Source organism: Agelaius tricolor, unplaced genomic scaffold (assembly GCF_023055355.1).
Source record: "Agelaius tricolor isolate 1412-34295 unplaced genomic scaffold, bAgeTri1.0.p SCAF_5, whole genome shotgun sequence".
NCBI classification, from domain to species: Eukaryota; Metazoa; Chordata; class Aves; order Passeriformes; family Icteridae; genus Agelaius; species Agelaius tricolor.
The window spans coordinates 46666884-46689637 of record NW_027269265.1 but is presented as its reverse complement, the minus strand read 5'-3'; the positions used below and the strand labels follow the sequence as shown (position 1 = coordinate 46689637).

The window sequence follows — 22754 nt, the reverse complement described above, 5'->3', positions numbered from 1 at the left end:
GTCTGTACAACCACTTCAGTGTTCAGAGTGAACACCTGCTACATAATGATGGGATGAGGCCAGTTTCAGTATTATCAATTCAGGCTGCCTGCACATCCAGATTGATGTCATTGCACAGGGTCACACATGTAAGGCTTTCTCTACCACCACAAGGAATTGAAATTTACTTTTCAAATAGATAAAATAGAGCTTCTGCAGAACCTTAGTATATAATTTGTGCTACCACAGTATTGAGAATTGGATCACACTCCTGGAAACTATTAGCCACCTCCTGACCACATGTTAATGGCTAAGTTAAAAGTAGCTCTCAAGTTTGTTCAGGGACCCACTGAAGTTGGAGGTTTCTAAAGTACACCTGAAGGGTTTGAAAATCAAGTATCCTCTAGAGCATGTCCCTACTCTGGGAGATTCTGGAACTGGATAAAATCTGGAAGATCTGTTGATGATGCAGCTTTTGATGGAGAAGTGGGCAAATGGCTCTTTGGGCGGGCAGAGGGCAGAAGCTGTTCAACTGGGGAATGCGCTGGGAGCACTGGAGAGGGAATGAGAAACGGAGGAGTGGGGTGGGAGCAGGGAGTTACTGCTCTGTCTGAATGGAGCTCGTTTTTTGCTGTAATCAGAGGGATGGCCTCCCTCAGCCTCCTGCTACGAGAGGCATTTCACCTTCCTGTCCCTGCTGAAGGTGCTGGACAGTAGAAGCCACTTACCTGATAACTGCTGCACTGAAGGCTGGTCATGTGTGCTTAACAACTGTGCCTGAATGGTTTCTACTACCCTCTTAAAGCGACGGCTTGGACCTGCCAGGAGAGAAGAGGCACAAGCGGCTGTGAGAGCAATGGGAGCCAAGCCCACACACAAGGCTGCAGGGGAAGGATCACAAGCATCTTCCCTTCAGTCTTGTCCCCAGAGGTGTCCTGACTGTGTGTCTGTCCTTCAGCCAAAGGGGCTATGGTGTGCTGGGCTCAACAGGAAGAGGAATGGCTTTGGGGCTCCTTTTGTAAAGACAGAAAAGGAGAAGGGGTCTGTTTCCTTGTTGCAACCCCTGTGGGGGACATGCGGCCACCCAGAAGAAAAGGGTGAGTGCATGTCTCAGTCAGAAGGAAGAAACTATGGCCTCACAGTGCCCAGCTGAGACTCTGAGACTTCTGAACGAAACAGGGAGCCAGTACCATGAGTTACACCAAAACTGGTGTGCAGAACAGCCATTTTAGCACTAATCATGGCAGTGCCAACTTCACCTCTTTGGGAATCTCCTTCCCTCCCTGCATTTCCATCTCTACCAACACCATTTTTGTTCCTGATGTCCTCCTTGCCCTTGACTGAATTTTCCTGAGGTTAAGCCAGTTTTTTTCCTCTGGCAGAGCAATTTGCAGGCCTCTATTATCAGCAAGGACCAAGCCAGCTGGCACCCATTTTAGAGCTTTGCCATGGTTACCTGATAAGAGTGTGAAAGTGACAGAGTAGATCCCGTTCTCCTTTTGCGCCTCTCCCCCTTCTGTGTATGTTATGTCCACCTGGAACTTCACTGGCTTCTGGAAGACAGCAGGACCTCCTGTGGACTTATATTCTGCACGGAAACTTGTCTGTGAGATGACACTGTGACTGAGACTTGGGATCTGAAAGAGGTTGGTAGAAGCAAAAAGTAGAACCAGTGCTAAATGGAAAAAAACCTGCAAAATTCTGTTTATAACAACACACACTTGCAGAATGAGTAACATTTACTAGATTTGCTTCTGGTCTTGAATTTTTAATGTACAGTGTTCTTGTGAAATCAGTAAGAGAACAGGTTGCTGGGCACCACAGAAGAATGCACAGCTGCTTACAGGACTGACCTAAATTTAAGGGTTGAATATTGCTGGAATACCCAACATACTTATGAATTTACACATGTTGCTCAATTTCATACAGTCAATCTTTCTTGTCCTACCCATCCACCATTTTTGAGAAATGCCTTTTGCTGAGCAAAAGGTGATATTAAGGGAGTGGACAGGAAAGTCAGTGGGATATAAAACTGAATATAAAAAACACCTAAGTAGCCTGGTCTGATTTCACAGCTGATCCTCTTTTGAGCAGAAGACCTCCTGAAGGCCTTTCCAACTTCAGTTGCTTGGTGATTCTGTGATGTCAGATAGACATCAGGGCACCTGAAGAGCTTGGGACATCCACATAGCTGCAAATAACTCACCCAAACTTCTATCAATATGTAAAAGAACTCTGAGAAGCTTTGTGACATCATGCAACATCTGTGTATTTAGAACCACTGTGGAATTTCATAACTTCCTAATTTTCAAGCAGTTACCTTTCACACTTTCCTCCAAAATTTAACAACATACTCATATTCTATTTATTGCTTCATAAAGGACCAGATTAAAAGAAAAACAAACAAATTATTTGGAAATCTGTCTCTAATCTCTAGGAGGAAAAAAATGAAGATGAGTTCTTTGAGAAGCTGACTTTACGGGGTTAATTAGCTGGCTATGACAATGCATTTAAGTTTGGATGTTGCTGTAAGAGACAATTCACTGGTTTTGCACACAAGTCCCTACATCACACCTAAGCCACACGTGGGGTACACACAGGATCAACCAGTATAGACAGTAGAACACACTGCACAACAATACAAACCCAAAAGCACAGCTAAATGCATGAAATTGATAAGGAACATGGCTGCTTACAACCAGCCTGGGATGGACACCAGTGTCTGATGCCCTCTACTGTAATGCACTTACTCCTTGTGTGCTTGTACAGTAACAAGGGTTACAGCTATTTTTTTGGAGAAGTTCATTGCAGAATCACAAAGATTAAAATGGAGTCCAGTATTTTGTGGAAAAAAAAATCAATATAACAAACTATATAAGAATTTAAGTTTCCTTCTCTTAATTCTATTGGAAAAAGTCTAATTATGTTGTTGACTACCTTGAATTGAAAAACCTCTTGAAATACCTTTGCTTTGACTACCTTGAATTGAAAAACCTCTTGAAATACCTTTGCTGTCCTCACTTTTTTATCATGGTACCTCTAGATAATGAGAAAAAGGACTTTCTATAGGAAAAAAAGACAATTTCTCCCTGCTTTCTTCACATCTGCACCAACTGAAACTCTGGACACCAGAAGAAATGACCCTTCTTTCTGCCTTACAGCACTGAAGTGGGGATTTAAAGTAACAAGTGCAGATGCAGGACAGGCCTTTTGTCTGGCTGAAGTGGTGGAGGGCATCCCCATCAAAGGGAAACCCAATCTGCTGCTCAGCCAGCAACTGTAAGGCTGATTTGACAAAGCAGCAAATCACTGTCTTGATACTGTGCCAGCAGTGTGCTCCACTGCTGTGGAATTCCAAACTCTGGCAACCTGGAGGCCTTGCCAAGAAGGCTGAAATCTTATTTCACCTTAGAGAGCATTATCTACAATTAGTAATTCACACACAGTCCAGTGCAGGCCATGTAAATTAAATCCACAGAGGATGCTTTTGAAGGAGCAGAGCCCCTGTCCAGTAACATTTGGCACATGGAGTCCTGGAATGACCAGTGAGGGGTGGCTCCAAGAGGCAGCTGGGGTTACTCACCGAGAGGAAAGCGTGGACTATATCAGCCTTAATGGAGCTTAATGGTTTGTCCTTAATGACCACAAAAATCTGTTCTTCTTTCTCCAAGTTGATGAAGTTACCGAACCAAGATTTTTTGGCAAGCCTGAAGTAATGAAAAGAAAGATGTTTAGAATATGGAACACCATTTCTTAATTCATACATGCCCCTAGCTAGAAAAAATATTAAATAACACATGAAAAAGTTTTGATGACACTCCAGATGTGATGATATTACTACTAATAAGTGGGAAATAGCATCACAGAACATCCAGAATGACATTTCACTTAGTGAAAACTGATGAAATGACAGACCACACAGCCTGGGTCTGGCAGCATGTGTCACCAACAGTGAAAAATCAGGAGCAATGGTAACTCTTCTGACTGAGCCAACATACCAGTGAATACTGCACACATAGCATACATATAAATCAGGGGACACATTTCTGGTTTGTCTCCAGGGATGTCTCAATTTCTTGTGACAACATGCAGATCCTGGCAACATAAAGATTTAAGTTCCTTCCCACCCAATTTCAACTCTTTTGGTTCCTTCCCACCCAACTGTAACTCCTTTGGAAAGATACTTTTCTGAAGGTGTCCTGTACAGTCACAAGCCCTTGCTTCTTGAAGCAAGCTGTAGATTTCACTGGAGCTCCAATCTACCAGTGAGTGAAATGCACAATTACACAAGGCCAGGACAAAGACTGTTCTGTTCATCAGCCCCATTCAGGGTGTCTACGTAGTGTGTAAACTCTGGCTAGCCTACAAAGGAATGAATTTTCAGTATTAAGAAAGGAGATAACAACACCATGGAAGGCACAGTTCAGGCTTTCCACTGACAGCAGTCTAGATCCTCAGTTTGTTCCAGCATCAGGTGGTGGTTTCATCACAAAATGAAATTGCTCTGTTTTTTCACAGTGATCGTATCAGCAAACGTTTGACTTTGCTTATTGTTTAACCATTCCAATGCACTTCATTGACATTGGCTTTTAAGTTAAACAGGCTAAAGGAAGAATGCAGGGACATGAATGTTAATGAGAGACACTATCTAGACCTCAAAGTAGCATCTCTGACAGGTGTGGTTTTGAGAGGAGAAAAGAGACTGTCAGCTGCGAGACACAGCCAAAGACTTACTGGACCAAACTAAACCCAGGGAAAACCACACTTAAATCAGCCATGTTCTAGGAAAGAATTCAGCATGAAAATGTCAGAAATTATAAGACCTGCCACCAAGAGATTGCCTTTTTTACCCCCTCTACTGCATACTTTATAACACCAAATCCAGTTTGCAGTATGGCAAGCAACAGGATGGACATCCATCACTCAGTGGAAGAAGACAATCTCTCCAGACAAGGAGAGCCATCTGCAAAAGGGATTGCTACACACCAGTTTTCCAGCAGTTTTTCCAGCAATAAACAGCTGGAGCAGGCTGCAAGTAGCCTCACTTTCTGAGGCAAAGTGAGGCAGAGGCAGAGGAAGGACAGAGGCTATGAGAGAGAGGAGCAAACTAAGAAAATAATTTGAAGCTTAGGCCTTCAGGATAAAGAACAAAGCTTGACCTCAGCAGTGTCCAGCAACTTGCATTCATTCCCCATCTCAGAATGCTCCTTGAATCGTGCAGCTGTGGGCCCACTGCCCATTTAATGCACACAGCAGAAAGACCACAACTGGAAGAGTACTCAGCTGGGCAAATAGTGATTTGCTTCATTTACTGCAGGCAACCAAAAATAAGAGTAGAGAAAGATTCACTTGCAATTTGGTTAAAACAGTGCCCCCCACTCAATTAAAGTGGGCTGGAAACCTGTCACTCCCTAAAATATTCATAGGCAGCTGTAAAGAAGCCAGTGAGCCAGAGATTAGCACAGGGAGCAGTAAAGAGAAAGGGCCTCTCATTTAAATGGTCGTTAAGGAGCCAGGGTTAGAGTGAGGAAGAAAATTACATACTAATTAGCTCATGTGTCTCTCACACACCACAACAACTCTGCAAGCCCCTGGAGAGCTGGGGCAATAGCTCCCTGCATGTAAGGGGTCTGTGCTCATTAGTAAATTAGCACCTGGTTATCCATCTAAAACGGCTGCTTATCCTAGGCTTGGATGTATCATCATCTGAACCAGGGCTGCTGGATGGATTCCAGGGGCCAAGGGGAAGCATGGGCCTGGAAAAGTGTGCTTATTTAATTGCAGGTCTGCCATCTTAAAATATGGCTTTTCATTTTTGTATTTTCATTAATGGTTTTGCTGGCCCTTCATTTATAGGTCTCTTAACAAGCATAGGTAACAAGGGCCCAGAACACTGGGAGTTTTTTTCCCTGCTCAACATGGTCTGGAGCCTCCAAAGTCCACCTGGGCTCTTTTCCTTGGTGAGGTTATCACAGTAATAGCAAGTCTGGAAGATTCACTGCTAGCCTGGGCTATGCTCCAGCTTGTAAATCATTTGAATTCACTAAAATAATTTTGCTAGTGTCACATAAGTCAGAATAGATGCCAGTGGCCTCTCCTGTTTCTGTAATGAGCAGAATCAAGACACAGCACATATGCACTGGCTTTTCTCCCCAAAACTGGCAGAACTAGCTGTACTCATACAGCTAGGAAATAGATCCACTAAGAAGAGGGGACAGTTTTGGAGTAAAACTACACAATAAAGCTTTTCCTCCTCTTAGAGGGCATTAAGTGCTGCTAACTTGGGTTAAAATGCATATGAATCCTCAGCACCCTGAATGACACGCTCTAGCATCTCTCAAGATCAGGCTGTAAGCAGAACAAAACGTACTTAAAATTAAGAATCTTCTCTTACCAAGGCAAACTTCTTAAAGGGGGAGTGGGATAGGAGATACTTGGGGGAGGCTGGGTATGTAGATTACACTAAGGAATCCAATCAGGTGTCCATTTGATGAAAAAGCAAAGAAAGTAGCATGAAAATAGACACTGGTGCTTTATTACTTCACACCAAATTTCACACTCCTATCATGTTGTTCCTTTCCTTACTTTTGGAGTGTCTGACCACGTTCCCTCTCTGTCTCTGAGCACATGGATCAGTAACCTCCAGAGGTTTCCCTGCCTAGCATAAATAGCAGCATTTCTACTCAAGCAAATGGAGCTTTGCAGGTTTAAAGCAGCTGGAGCTAAATCTCTTTAAATGTCATCCCTAACACATTTTCTAGGGCTTTTTCACACGAGAAAGAACAGCATTACCCAGACATGTCAAAGTGTATTACCTCATCATCAAGTTTGTTAAATGAATGGCAGGCACTGCTGCACCAGACAGAGCTAGGACATGTATTTATCACTCAACCCATGAGGTCAATACAGCTCTTGATAAGGATATCTTATTTCTTACCGAAAAGAAGAAAATATGGGAAAAAATAAGATATGTAGAAGTGGGCACTGAGCAACAGACATCTATCATTAAAATATAATCTAGTTCATTATTTTTTATGACTTTTATTATGTTTACTGCAGGGTGCAGCCCAATTGAACTCATTAATTTGGCAATTATACAGAAAAAGAAAAGAGGGCCTTAGGCTTTGACTTGCATCCAAACTGCCTCAAATGATAGGCACTACTTCTCTCCACCAGCTTTTAAAAAGTGAGTGGGAAGCAGGGAAGGCAATAAATTAACAGCAAAACTTCCACCAGCATAGATGCAAGGAAGAGAAGAAATTTAATTCTAAAGGTTTTCTGTTTTAATGGCTTTAAAAACATGTGAGATGAGAGTATTGTATATTTCTGTGATAATGATGTGACAATTTTATGGAATTCTCTCATGCCTCTCTATTAGTAAATGCTTGAAAGTGTTGAAAACACAGTATATTCCATTTTTCTTCCTGAATACCTTTACTAATCTCTACTTCTCCCTCTCCTGAAGTGTTTATCTCTCTTTATCCCTCATTCTGCAGCTATACACATAGAATGTCCATCTCACACCAGACAAAAGCCAGGTCTGGAGCAAGTTGTGAAGACAATACCATTGTCACCATTTACAAAACTTTCAGCTCAAAATTCCCATCCAAAACTCATGAATATTTCATACAAGTCTCTCAACAAGAGGCCAAATTGCCTTGGTTGGCAGGCTAAGTCTATGGGCATTGGGTGCACAAACACAAGCTGTGAAAATAAAAAGGAATAATTTGGCATCTGTTGCATATTAGGAAGTGTTTGGAGCAGCACTCTGGCAGGGACTTCCAAACCTGCCATGCAGTGATGCACATTTGTGCAGTGAAATGGTTGAAATGTACACTGACTTTTAGGAATGAGCCTGGTGAATATGAAACAGCTTCTCCATGTCCCAGTACTGCTGCCTAGAATTAACACTGCATTTACTCTGGCAGCCAAAGATCCCTCTGAATCATCTTAGCAGAGCCTCCTGCATGCTATCCTGAGGATGCAAACTCTCCTGTACTAAAAGGAAGACTTTTTGGTGCACAGTTAGTGCCAGTATAAGCCACTGCTTAGCCTCTCCAGTTCCAAAGAGAGATCTACTCGACAGCCAAATGAATGAAGAGAGAAGAAACATGGTACAAACCCAGCAAACTGTGAGAACATGAGGTGGTTACTGGGAGACTGTTTCATCATCTCTTGACCCCCCTGCCATTACTGAGGTACAGATTTTATGTAGGGTCCTCATCAAAAGAATCATTTCACACCTCTGTCCCACCCACAGGACAATAGGTTACAAACAGATACTGATCCAGAACAGAAATACGTCAGCTTATGACATTCAGGCCAGGAAATGACACTGGTATTTGGTGGAAAAAAGGGCAAAATACTTACTCTGGGGATGATTCTGGGGTTAAATTAGACATCTCTTCTGGTGTAGGTACTGCTCATGCACGGACAGCCAAAGAGAGGGAGGAGAAAAGAAATATGATTCAGTACACCTTCCATTTTCAGCTTGTACACCAATGAAACAATTCTTGCATTTGCCCATTGCCTCTGCAGGCTAATTCTGACACTTAAATGCTGGTCATATGTCTCTAGATCTCGGTATCTAAACAAGTGCTGCATTTCAAAGCTCACTCTGCCCTTAGGTCATTAGGTAATCTTGCACTGGCTGCAGTGGTTTCTGGTCCAGACCCAAACACACTGTGCCAACAACTCTGTTGCCATTGCCTCACAGCCCAGCTGGGCGCAGCTCAGTCACTGCTGCAATTCTCTGCAGCTCTCTGACCACCTCAGTGGCAATGGCAATGACCATCACAGCTCAAAAATCCACGGCTGTAATCCTCCATTCCCATGGGATCACATGCCGGTACCCTGGAAAACCACAGGGTGTTGGGATAGCTGCTGCTGACATCCAAGGATAAGGCACGTCACTTTGTCTGCCCTTTGCTGGCATGCAAAAAAGCCACCTGGAGGCCGAGGAAGAAAATTTTGCACATCTCAACACTCAAGAGACTTAGAAAACTGAAGTAGGCCAGCAGATATGAAACCACTGATTGTATTAAGGAGATTTTTGCACCAATTACCAAAGGAGGCAAAAAAAAGCATTAAGCAAGATCAAAAAAGCTGTGCTTCAGAAGGACAGCTTCAGCCTATTGCCTCTGGCTGCCTTTTTTTTTCAGCATAAGGCTCAGCCTGTGGCTGTGGAAAGGCAGTGGAGCACAGCCACAGGGGAAATGGCTGAGCCCTAGGTTCACTTGCAAAGCAAGTGAAGAAACTGAAGACAGATTTTTCTTGCAGTCTAAGAGCCGCAACAGGGATAGTAAGAGCTGCATGGCTGGAGTGTGAAGAGGGCTCAGGAGATGCTGTTGGAGCAGGGGCAGTGGCATGACAGAGCCTGCTCACATGTGGGTTAGGGCTTGGCTGATGCTATCACTCTTATTTTCCACATAAATATTCAGACCTTGGTACAGAGAATTTGCAAAGCCACAAAGAGGTATGAAATTCCTGCTGAATGTCTGCCCAAATCAGAACCACCCTAGGTGAGTACTCACCTTGTAATTTCCGACGATGGAAGCGAGGAGACCCCAGGAAACTATTCTTGATGGAGTTGAGCCGTGTCCTCCAAGGCATTCCTCCAATGCTGGGGCTGGATGGTGGTGTTGGGTTGGGTGTGCCTGCTGGGCTCTCCTTTGGCGTATGAACAGGTGTCCCCTTGGGGGTAGGGAGGGGACTTCCCCTTGGAGAGGGGTGAGGGGTGACCTGTATGATGGGGATAGATTTGGTGCTTGGGTCAGTACTAGAAGGGAGCAATCTAACAGGAGACATAGGGTTGGTCTGCACTTTAGGAACAGCCAGCTGTGGGTTAAAGCCGGCAGCAGGCGAGCGGCCCTGAGCATTCTGCACAGGGTTGTTCTGGGAAGAGGGGGCGCTGGCATTGCTGGCAGGGAGTGGGTTGGATTTAGTAGACTGGAGTGGTTTTTCAGCCAATTTGCTCTTGGATGGCAAAGTCTGCGTCTTTGGGTTGGGCTGAAGTGCTGGCTTTGGTTGGAGTACATGTCCAGGCCTGGAGGCGTTCCTACAAGCATCAGGGTCCAAGGAGACTTGGGGTCGGGGAGAGAAAGGGAGGTCGGAGGTCTGAGGGGGGATGAAGAACTTTCTGATAGGCTACGAGACAGACGCAGAGTGTCCATGCACATCAAAAACAGTGAAATACGCAAAGAGCGGGCGAGCAGAGAAAGGAAAGTCAGAATAAAACCCATCCGAGTCACAAAGATGCACCATGTCACAAGGAGACACAGGAGATGGAGGTGAAGGGGTAGTGGGGGGGAGGGATTTTGCAAAGAAACAAAAACAAACAAACAAACAAAAAACAAAAAAAAGACATGCAGTTAGCTGGGAACACAGCATATTCAACAACAGCAGCAGCGGCAGCAGCAAGAACAACAGTGTCATAACAGGCTTCATCATATTAACCAACCACGTGTCAGCAAAGGAAAACAACAGAAAGAAAAGTACAACAAAGGAACAAGGAAAAAAAAAAGAAAAAAAGGAAAAAAATAAAAAAGGAAAGTAACCAAGAAAAAAAGAAGAGAGAAATGCCATCTCTCTGGGATTGTTCTGATTGCCCTGCAGTGAGAGAAGCACGATGCTGTAGGGAGGTGAGGAAAGGGAAGAAGAACCACTCAAGCCACAGACAAATTGAGATGTGCCAAGAAAGGGACCACCTCTTTCAGCTCCATATGCCCATATGCAAACCCAGTAGAGAGATGAGACTCAGAACAGGTGTGTGATACATACAGAGTGGCAGGGGATACACACAGTTACTGCACACACCAGTCAGAACCTCTTTCCTTCCTCTTTACCCCTGGCTGGGTAATGCACCAGTTGCAGCCACCCATTGCAGAAAGAGGGGGGAAAAGGGAGAGTGATGCCACCTGGGCACCCACTCTCCTCCCCTGATCTGGAATGTTAAATTGCTCAGCCTTCACTTGGAAGCTTCAGAGCACACAACACCATGAGAAATACATGAACTCAGATAGGTGTTTGATTTTTAAACTGTTACAGCAAAAACTTCAGTGAGGTCTGGTAAATTTATTTATCTGGGAAGAGATGATACTTTCCATCAGACTTTATGCTTCTCCTCCAACATCCATCATTGCATTGAAGGATAGCTTGATAATTGGAATTTCTGTCATAAAGTCTCAGCAATATTTGCCATTAAGTCCCAAGTCTAAGAAGAGGGTGGGGGGAACCATTGTTTTGTAAGACACAGTTTAAAAAGAAAAAAGACAAGCAAAGTTCATAATCCACTGCTCATGTATCAAAATGGGATTATGATTTTTTTCCCAAACAGGAACATTTACACATGTTAAGAGGTATTTTGGGAAACCATTCATACTTTGACAGCAAACAGCAATAGACAGACTTGGAAGGGTAGAAGCCTTTTAAGGGTTATTAGCAAGCTAAAAATCACATTTAAAACACCAACAAAAAAAAGTCCTTACAAATCATTGCTATTACCACCTTAGATTACAAGTATTGGAATAATTGTAAAAATAGAAATCACTACTCAAGATATTTAGCTTTGGTCTACCCTTTGATTTCTACGAAATATTACCTATGAAAAATTACACCATCAGCATTATTATTATCCATACTTGACACCCAAAAGCCTCAATAAAGAACTAACTAGACATACCATGTACATGTAACCTTCCCTCAAATCTCAGTCTCAGGTGAACATACTAGGGACTTCCTTCTTGGGTGTGATGGATTAGCACAATGTTGCCATATTTAAAAACCGTAGAAATGTATTTAAGACTAAAGTCTCTAAGCTGTTTGCATCAAAGTTTTGAAATTACTTCAAAGAACTTAGGGTTAGGCCACCAAAATTAAAGGAAAATCAGTACATCAGAATATTTGTATTACTATTAGGATTGTAAAGTTAAACTTAAGTCTGCCATGTTGCTGAATTCTCATTATCAATGAGCAAGGAAGGGGAAAAGATCAGGAAAGTGTTTAATTTGTGGAAGTCACTATTGGCATCTGACTATTAACTATTTGCAAATGACACCAATGGATAAAACTCAAAGACTGTTAATTGCAAATGTTTCCTTGCAATTTTTCTGTCTTACATGTAGATGGCTTGAGGAGCAGATTTGAAAGAAATAAAGTATGATTCAACTCGCTCTTAAGCCGTTAAGAATCTGAAGAGGCACCCTTAATTACCACATATTTAATAATGAAATGAAGAACAAGATTAGGTCTCGATTTCAGCTGGTGCAATGTGGAACATCATTAGCAAGATCTTGTGAAATTTGGTAACTTATTTGCTGCTGAATTCAATTCCTCATAGAACTAAACCTAAGCAGCACAAAAAGTGAAAGGTGTGTTTGTTTTTTAAAGTATGTTCTCTTTCAATAATCTAAGGTGCTATTAGAAGCATAGGTAAGGACGTTTAAAAAATACGATTTTTATTCCAACGTTTCCTTTTAAGCCTCAAGTGTGACCAGCCTTAATATGATTATGATCTGCTGAAAATGCCACCTGATTGCTAAATCCCTTTGAAGAATATGTAATCAACTGCCTGTTAAGTAATAATGGTAAGATACAGACTATGGGATCTTGTCAAACTTATTCTTTGATGTTGTCCTACTGAGATGTCAGAAATTGATCCCAAGAGATCAATTAATGAAATCAAGATTTAGGTTTGCTTCACTGGATGCTTATTTTGTGCAAAAAACTGTTTCCATGCTCTTTTCCAGTACATTTTGCAGTGGCATAAAAGTTCTCAGACCTCTGCTCCATTTCACTGGCAACCATGAGTCCTGGTGCAGAAAGAAGGAAATGGATTTTCACTGGTCCCTAGGACTTTAAAGACATAGAGGAGACCTCAAGAACACTTATGCTGGTTTCAAACAGGATAACAATTGGCAGGAGCCCAAAACAGGTTTCAGGAAGTAATTCAATCAAGCAAAGTGCTGGAAGCTTTACTAGACTATAAACTTAGAGCTGACAGTGTGTCTTTATTCACAAGAATTACACAGAATCTTAGGGTGGAACTGGGATTTCAAATACTTGGAATACTGATGTTATCTTCATAGAACTGAGACTAGATCCATGGATGTATCCATAGCTTAAGACACGGACTATACCAATTTCTGGTGGGAGATAGCATCTTCTCATGAAGTCATGGGAAGTATGTAGAAATCCTCCAGAGACTGGGCCAGACAGTTAGGTAACATGCCCAACAGACTTTTTGATGAGGTCTAGACTCTTGTTAGGCACTGCAGTCTTAAAGTGACTTAGCTGACCTTTTCAAGCACTAGGAATACTCAACTTTTATCCCTAAATAAGTTAACAAGAAGAGGCAGGCCTCTGTCATTGCATTTAGAAACTGTTACAACTTCACAATAAATGTACTATCAAGCATGTGTTGTTCTGGCTATCAGTATTTAGTTGACTGCATGCTTAAAAAGGGCATGTGAAAGTACCTTGTCTATAGGGATTTGAATCTTCTTTACTCATCCTAGTCAGTCAGCTTCTTACTTTCCTTTTAAATTTCCAGCCCTCAAATTTGTGTAAATTATTTTCTTTGACTTCCTAGTATGAGCTATTCTGAGGCAAACAGAAGATAACCAGCATGCTTTGGTGCTTTACTGAGACCTAATTGAAGGCAGCTGTGAAATGGCTCCTGATCACTCAGTCTGAAAACAGGCTATATGCAGACCTCAGCTGGATATGGAGTGTTTAGTCATAGCAATGTTATTCTGTGTGCTTAAGAGACTGAAAAAAGGCAGGGACACAGCGAGATCCCTGCTAACAGTGCAGGGAACATGTAAGAGAAATCCTCCACCTGCATTTGGAAGTAACATTTCCCTCACCACCCATGAAAATTTACAAGCTGCCAAGGAAAAGCAAAACATCCCAGCAAAGAGCCACAGCTCTGGCACAACAGATGTCAAAAAGCATCAAGCATGTGTGAGTGGATTGGACCAACAGATCTTGAAGCAGCAGCACTTACCCTTGGACTGCTGAGAGGACTGGTGGAGAGCCCAGACGATGCTCCGCTGATTGACCGAGACCTGGATGGACACAACAAGGAAAACATCCCTCAGAAAACCTGGACAAGTAACAACCCTGAACACCAGCCACCACAGGCACAGGCATGAAGTGAGGAAGAGGAGGGAGGCTGTCACTGGAAAAGGACATAACTCTTTCCTTTTCTTTCCTTTCACTATTGTCATGTTTTTCAGTTGTCCCCCCTGCCCCAAAGCAAAGACATGCTATTGCTCAGGGAGAATACTATAATCCCTTTGAATTAAGGCAGTTGCTACCTTCTTTTTGGTCATCAAGCACATGGAAGCTACTAGGTCTGCTCTGTACAAATGGAACAGCTCAATTCGAAAGGATGGTGAAGACATTCAAACTTGTGCGAAAAATTCTGTTTTGCGCAGTGCTGGCAGTTACAAAATGAGACTTTCTCTGTCATAAGCAACATGGAAAAGCACCATGTGTACAAGGCACAAAGGTAGGGAGTTCTTCCAGATAATAAAACCCCAAGTCCCCTTGACTCAAGCACACAATAATTTCTTATGTGATGACTTCCCACTGAAATCAAAGATTGCATTGTCTTAGCCCTTTCCAGCTTCTCACTGATGGATTTCACATCTTTGTGAAATCACCTTTCACCTTGCTGCATTAAGCAAGCCAGGTCTTCTCTGTGGATAACGAGTTCTGCTTTTGTTGATGACTTTACTAATATCAAAATTACAGCTCAGGGGTGCCCTCAGAAAGAGGCCAGTCAAGGGAGAGTGAACTGTCCTCTCTGCTGACAAGGTCACCTATACTGTTAATGGTCTTATGCTCTCCAGCAAGGGCCACCTATGGAAAATGTCAGCTGCTGACAATAAAATGTGCAAATGTGCTATGCTAAACCTGGTGGAAGAGCAGACAGGCCAGACTGCACAAACACTTCAGCAGATGAAGTTCCTAGGAGGAGGGCTGCCCTGCAGAAAAAAACCCACACCTTATGTGTGACTGTACATGAGTGAGCCCCAGAGGCAGCTGCTTTCTATCCTTTTAAAATAAAAAGTTGTCGTGAAGGCTGAAACATCTTACAGGAGAGAATTTGGCTGAGAACCTATTTATTCAACAACCACCATGCAGCAATATGTCAATATAGCAAAACTATCAATGTTTCCTACCTATAATAACCTACCTATAACAAGAGCCATGAAAGCAACTACTTGCCTTCAGGTAACAAACATGAAAAGGTGAAATTCCTGTAGAAAACTAAGTGTATGGGTGTATGTGTTTTAATATGTGTCTGTCTGTGTTCACACACATATACATTAAAAATTTATATAGGTCAGATACTCGATGTCAGCTTATGCGTAAGAATACAAAACAAATTTAGACCATAAACTGTATCGGTTTACTCTCTTCAGCTGTTGTAGAACAAAACAGAAAAACGGTCTCTAAAATGGTCTCCCAGACATTTATTATTAAATAAGTTTGAGTGACAGAATTCTTTAAAAATAAGTGAACTGCAAAAGAGGAAGTATTTCCAAGGAAAAAATAAGCTACAACTGAACAGAATCGCAGGTTCTGTTTTCTCTACTTGTATCCTCTGCCCTGATGGTTTTGTTTGTATCCCATTGCAGTCTGTCCATCACACTAAGTAGGTGAAAACCAGAAGCTCACTCACAGAATGTTTTTTTGGCCAGATTAAATCTCAGCTGGCACTATGAAGAACTGGGGCACTCATTCTATGCAGAAAATTCCCACATAGGTTTTTTTCTTGTACCCTGATGTAGTCTGCCCATCATAGTGCAGCAGTAAAAAACTAGGCTCACTCCTGGCATTCTTTCGCACTAGATTAAGCCTAAATTTGTACCATCAAGATCTGGGGCACTCATAAAGGTTTATGCAAAGTAATTTTAAGGGGAGAACTGTCTGCTCCACTTTTGAAAGACTACTGTATGTGCCTTTCCTATAAGTGAAGTAGCTGACTGCACCACAGATGTGTCGTGCAGATGGGAAGTCCATTTAGTTAAAATGTTCCTTGCATGAATCATCAGGAAAAGCTTCTTCCAAACTATGAATTACAAGAGGAATCCATAGATTATTTTGGACAAATGTGGAAGGCATTCAGGTGCCCAGAGATGCAGTTATACACCAACTTAAAGGACGTATTTCCACCATCTCTTAATTGTGGTGGGAACGTCCTCTCTGACACTCACCTGAATTCCAGGATATTTGCTTAAAAGTTCCACTCTGCTATTTCCTTTTTGCAATTAGGTGATTCCAACAGCCCTGAATTCTCACTTCCCAACCCCACTGCCTCTTATTTTTTTACAAAAATGATCACACACATGTAGGGCAGAACATGGCAGTCCCCACCTCCCAAATCCCAGTTCTTTATTGGAAGCAATATTTGAAAAATAGTTGTTGTGTACTGTGCTTTCATCCAGCCTAGGAGCCTGAGGTAGGGGACATAAGAGAGAGTTAGTATGAAATCCTCCTGGAAATGCATTCAGTATCCACATGATTGCTATTGAACAAGATTTATTTCTGCTGCTGATTTACATGCAAAATATGTAAGAAGTAAAGTAGGCCCTATAGCAAGCTTCAGTTTGTCCACACTGGAAATTGTATATAGGAGCAGTGGAAAGAATTTAAAAAAGCCTGTGTTCAATTTAAGTGTCAGAGTAAAAAGAGAGCTATATGTTTTCAGAAGTCCTCCTCCTTTACCAGAAAGTGGTAGTATAGGATATGACACCAAGACTGAGGAGATTTTCCTTGCATCTTCCTTAATTTAACAAATCTCCCATAATTTACCGTTACAAATGGGATATATGATTCTCAAGCTAGCTATAAAAACTCAGTACCATGCCCTACTACGTGGTTCTGTACTCCAGTACAAAAAGTGCTAATAAGCAAAAATGACAGATTTGTCCCTCTCATCAAGATCATTTCAGCTAAGCAATGCTGTAATTCAGTTTGTAAAAAAAAAACCAATCACATGCACTGCTCCTGTATCTCAGAGTCAGGTGGACAGAACTGGGACAGGGCCAAAAGAAAGGAATGAAAACGTTGCATTATGCTGAAATGCTGTAATGAAAGAACAGGAATTTAAATTTTTAGCTCTCTCACCAGAAAATGAAAGTTTGAGGCCCTACAGGCAGCATTAATATGGCAGACTCTTATGTCTTTTGTGTGGAAAGAGGTACGACATCATCTCCATGGCTATGAAATACATTTATTTAGTGAGAAGTATTTATTAGTGAGTAACCTCCTAAGAGTCTTTACAAGGATTAAATGTTACTGGAAGTATTAAATCTATAATTATTCCAATAACTTAATACTAAATGCAACAATCCAGGAAACTGTGAACACTGCGTGTGACTCATTTTGCTCTGCGTTTTGCATTCCTGTGTGCTTGTGCATTAACTCAATGGAAGTCATCAAAAGGTTGTTGAAAATACAAGCTGGAAAGACAGTGCAGTTGCTCAGATAAAGAGCATTCCCTCCAACACAACTGCCAGATTTAGAGACCCAAGAAGAGACTCTTTAGTGACACAGTTGTTTAGACAAGCCTGGAGGGAGGAATTCAAAAACCCCAAAACATAAGGGAGGCAGACCCAAGGTTTAGGAGGGGGAAGATGCAGAGGGTACTCTAAACATGAGGTGGATACTGAGATCATTGCAGGCTATTCCTCCCATTCCACAGACTGACAATAACCTGGAGACAGCTGAGCTATGAAAGAGAGAGGCAAAGGACTGAAACGAAATGTGCGTGTGTGGGCTGGAGTTTGTAGCTGTGATGATTTTATACCTTATTCAATCTATTTGATAATTCAAAGTATCAAAGTTGAAAGGTCCTTCATTTTAAAGTAATTTTGTACTCATTTTAGCCAGCTGCTGTCAAGCGGAAGCCATGCAAGGCCCAGTTCATGTCAGACCAGTGTTCTGAAACCGAGGGGCTTGAATCCAGTTTCCAGCTGGCTTCAGAGAATGCAGAATTTCCTGAGAGGTGCAGGGCTGAAGCCTGACACTGCTGAGGTGCAGAAAGAGAGAAACAGGAGACCGGAGAGTGCAGCTGGCCTGGTAACTGCACTGCACATGTAGCACATGTACAGAGCATCTCTCCATCACCCTTCTCTCAGATCTGTTCCCAAATGCTTTAAGCAGTGCCCCTGCTGGGACACACCAGTAGAACATAAAGGCTTCAAAGCATGAATTTAACATCTAGGTCAGATTTGGCATTTGTTTCTTCTTTGAATAACCATCTCCTAGAACTTTTTCTTATGAGTTTGGTACCTTGTTGCAGTCCCAGCAGAACTTGCTTTCATAGCACAGTTTTACCAGGATGCTGAATACAGCTAATCAAGCTGGAGCCATGCTTCCAAGAAGGGGAGCCTGCAGCATGCATGCAGCGTGCAGAGATGCATCAGACTTGTGTCCCTGGGTGAAATGCCTTAGAAATTTTGAATTGGTTTGATTACATGTGTGGTTTTGGAAGTCATTCCAGAAAATACCCAGCCAACCTCTAATTTGCTTCAAGCATGAATTGGGTGGAATTTGATACTCCTCTTTCCTTGTCCACTCAAAACCAAAAAGATCTAAACTGAAACTTCAGGGTAGGAGACCCCTGACAATGACCTGAATCAACATGCAAGAGGTGAGCAGTCAGGCTGTGTTGAATTTCATCACTCTTACTTTTGGGTGTCTAAAAGGTACAAACTGTGCTTCCTCACCCCCTGATTCAGGGAATATGTATAGAATACCTTGGATGTTCCACTGTCTTACAGTCCCAGCCATGCAAATAACACTGTGACAGCTCTTACTGGGAATATTCATGCTTGAGTCAGAAGGTCTGCTCATGGTAACAACCACTTGTAAGATGAAGCCTTACAGAGAATGCAGAGGGAGAAGTGCAGGTGCTGGTAACACACCTCTTCTTATTTTCAGCCCATACAGATGGTGATGGTTGAACAGCACCACCCTCCTCAATTGGCCAATTATACTAAAGTTCCATCTATAAATAGTTTAGAAAGGATTAACAGATATTGAAGCATGCTGCAAACATGAGAAGTAAATGTTACTGGTGCTAATTAGCTTTCTCAATGTGTACCCTCTCAAGAAGTTTTTACTGTAGTCTGTAATGATCTATTAAATGGTTTTATTAAATCATTTATTAATATAATATTCTCCTTCTCTTAAGTATTTATAAATGGAACGTTAATTTGAAGCATGATTGCATTCTTAGCTGTACCTATACTGCCTTTATTGAAAATACAGAGCTTTGAAGATATATCTGTCTCTAGGGCCATCTGTTCACCTCTTAAGAAAACATATTCTAAAAAGAGAGGGAATACCCAGCATTTTTTTAATAACACGGATGGGATTCAGTTTCATTAAAAAAAAAAAAAAAAAAGGAAAAAGAAGAAAACTGGATAAATTAGGATTCAAATTAACTGGAAAATACCAAACAGATACAAAAGTGCTAAACAGGGAATGGGTTTCTTTCTCAGAAGGTGTCTGGTATCTGCACAGGGTCTGAGGATAGTTTTCTGTGCCCACAGACATTGAAATAGAGGGACAAATAAGAGAACAAAAAAAGAACCCAAAAATAAAATTATATGGAGTGTGACTCCAACATAAAAGCACACAAACACACACAAAAGCACCAAAAATGCTTCTTCCCACATCTCTCTCTCTCTCTCCCTGCTGTAAAGCCTCAGTCTCTGAATTGTATCAACCTGTGTTGTGTTTGGAAATTGCAAATGAAAAGTTCCTCTACAAAGTTACAACAGGTCCCGCAAGAGGAATAATCCAAAACTAGAGCTTACCCCAATGGATCAGCACTCGCCATCCTCGGAAAGGGAAAATAAAGAGAGAGGGAGAAAGAAAGAGAGAGGGGTGTGGAGGCAGGTGGAGAGAAGAGTAGGAAAAGCAGAGTGAAATACTGTTCGGAGAACTGAACGGTCATAATCATTGCCACCGGTGCCTAAGTCTTTCCAGAGACCAGGAACACTAGGGGGACAGTTTCATTGACCAGAAAACAACTTTTGTCCCACTCACATATTGCAGACACATCCAACTTTGGCACTGGGGAATATGGAGAGGCACATACTAAGGCTGCAAAAAAAAAAATTCCCAGCCAAATCCCAATTAAAGCAGTCAGCAGAGCAATGGGGTTCATACTTCATGCTGCATTTCTTTTCTGCATTTTACATAAGGCACAGTTATATCACACTGTTATCCAGGAAATTGTTCTTTTTGTCCCCAGTTTGTTCAGTGCAGTGTCCCTCTGTCCCCCAAGCTGGCCTGGTAAGAAGTACTTTTTCTTTGCCACGAATGAACTGTGAAATGTATTGGTTATTAAAGCATGCATTTCTGAGCCAGCTTGGGAGCCCAGGGTACAAGATTGTAGCTCAAGCTGTGAATCTGCTTTGATACTGCCTTATTAGTCATGATGGTCTTATAGTCAGGAATTCAGATCAGCTAGAACATACCAGCTCAGCAACCCAGCACTTATCTCTGTGGATGCCATCTTGTGCTCCAGGATCTCATTTTTCATTTAAAATAAATTCAGTCTCTGGGTCTTGTAGGTTGCAAAGGAAATCTTTCAAATGTGAATGGAGAATAAATCAATGCTGTGCTGAAAAGAGTCTGAAAAAGCAGTTCTAAAAGCAGACTGAATCTCTGGCACGTTGACTTTGAAGGCTAGTGACAATTGAAAACATCAGTATTCTTAATTTTTATCTACTGACCAAAGCATTCAAAATGGAAATAGAATTGTCAGGTTATTAAGTTTTCAGGGGTGCAGGTAAGCAAACTCAGGAAAATGTCACCACCTTTTCACATTAACAAAGATTAGATTAGAAGTAAAAAAACGGTTTGGTGTTATTAAGCCAAATTATTTTCAAGTTGGATGCAATGCTTTTTTTCCTCTCTGTCACTTTCTCTCTCTCATTCTCTCCATTTTCAATAAGAGGCTCCCAAGCTGCCAGAGCTACCCTCTGGCTGGGTGAGGAAAATCCATTCGCCACAAGACAGAAATGCCAAATTTAATATATGCCCAGTAGATTTCACAGTTTACTGCTCAGTGCAACTAGCCATGCCTCCAGTTACATCAACATTGCAAGTGCTGGGCTGAGCCACGAAAGCAGTTTTGAGAACAGTTAAAATGAAAATGCAGTCAGAATAGGACAAAAAATCTGTTGTGCTATGCATTGATAGAGAAGTGGAAAGAAGCATTACAGTAAGTTCTTTTTCATGTGTTTGAGTGACACTCCATTTATATTTCAGCCTGTGGAGTGCAAATTTGGGTAAAATCTAATTCATATATATATACAAATATATGTATATATTTAGGAACAAATGCTGTCCTCAATTATACCTGTACCAATCTATCTACGGTGATGTAACTGAGAAGAGCAAATTGACACCCATTGCATATACTGGAACCTGTGTGTATATTTATACAGAAAATACACCCATATTCACACATGCAGAATAGTCAAATGTAAATAGAATGGGTGCAAGAAGGTTCAATAATGTTTCTTTCAAGTCATTTTCCCAACAGGGAAGGCACTGAAGAGGTTAACAAAGAGAATGGAAAGCAAATTGACAATAGGGTAAAGGAAAGGGGGAATGAGGTTTAAAAAAAAATGAACAATCCCAGGACACAATAGACCCAGAAGCGCAGACATGTGCATTCCCTATAATACTGAAGCAAGTGAACTACGGAGCTGCAGCAACCCAGATACAGAAGAAGAGAAGCACTGAAAGAGGGGGTGAAAGAAAGTCAGAAAGAAAAAGAAAAAGAAAGGGACAGTGGCCTCAGCTACTAAGACAACCATGTGCATCTAGAGGGAAGGGACCCTTAAAGATGCAGTATTCCTTTAAAAAAGGTATCATAAAATTGGACAATTAAACACTGAACAAAAATTTAATGGCCACCCTGATTTATGTGACCCCATTTTGCTGGGGTCCTCTTTGCTGGCTACCCCTTCCTTTCATGTGGTTGTGCACAGATCTAGAATCCAGGTTCTCGCCCATTCCCACCACTGAGGTCCTTCACTTCAACTCTTAGAAGTGAGAGGGAGGTAAGATTACAGTGAAAGTGGACCTCAAAAATTCAGCCTGGTCCTTGAATGAGCAGGACTCTGGGTGATCCTCATGCAGTGCTCTAACCTTCTCCTCCTGTTTTCTGAAAAATACCACTTTTGAGAAGGAACACAAAATGCCTATGTGGATTTAAGAAATTCCCACAGAAGATATAGAAGTGTCATTTCTTCTGCTCTTAACACAGCTGTAGCAGCTGCCAGAGAAGACAAGGAATGGTGCTCAGAACATCCGCTGAAAGACTCCTCTCCTGTCACAGATAAAATTTCTGCATCTCTTTTACTGGACCTGATTACTAATTACTATGAAAAATCTCACTTTTGGAGTAACCTTAGACTAACTTTTAATGCAAGAAGTGCCACATGTTAAAGAGCAGAACTTACACATAGGGAGTATCAGAGAAAGGAACAGGAATTTCCATATCTACGCTAACGGCCCAGGAAAGCCCAGCCACTAAAGGCTGTATAACCACTACTTTATGGCTGTGGAACTACAAGGTTGCTAACATATCAGGTCCAATCCAATGCTTGTTGGTATTTTGGCACCTTAGAGAGGGTGCTTTACACACTACATGAGGCACAATCTCTCCTGCAAATGCACAATGTTCCTCACTGTGGCAGGTTCAGGACTTGAAACATTGACCACAGAAGACTGTC

At 41.9% G+C, this 22754-nt stretch overlaps 1 protein-coding gene across 13 annotated transcripts in view; it reads right to left on the bottom strand.

Moving 5' to 3' along the window:
* The window catches only part of BRSK2 (BR serine/threonine kinase 2), a 304213-nt gene that overhangs the window by 22077 nt on the left and 259382 nt on the right, over window positions 1-22754 (bottom strand). For 7 of the 13 annotated variants that reach the window (XM_071427716.1, XM_071427719.1, XM_071427720.1 and 4 more), the window contains exons 14-20: window positions 19818-19841; window positions 13985-14045; window positions 9513-9720; window positions 8350-8398; window positions 3563-3686; window positions 1436-1616; window positions 708-797 (exon numbers count right to left, since the gene is read on the bottom strand). In XM_071427716.1, the coding sequence (XP_071283817.1) occupies window positions 708-797; window positions 1436-1616; window positions 3563-3686; window positions 8350-8398; window positions 9513-9720; window positions 13985-14045; window positions 19818-19841 (737 nt within the window). Of the gene's footprint in view, window positions 1-707; window positions 798-1435; window positions 1617-3562; window positions 3687-8349; window positions 8399-9512; window positions 10126-13984; window positions 14046-19817; window positions 19842-22754 lie in introns of all 13 variants that reach the window. The other 6 variants (XM_071427717.1, XM_071427721.1, XM_071427724.1 and 3 more) reach the window with 3 other exon arrangements.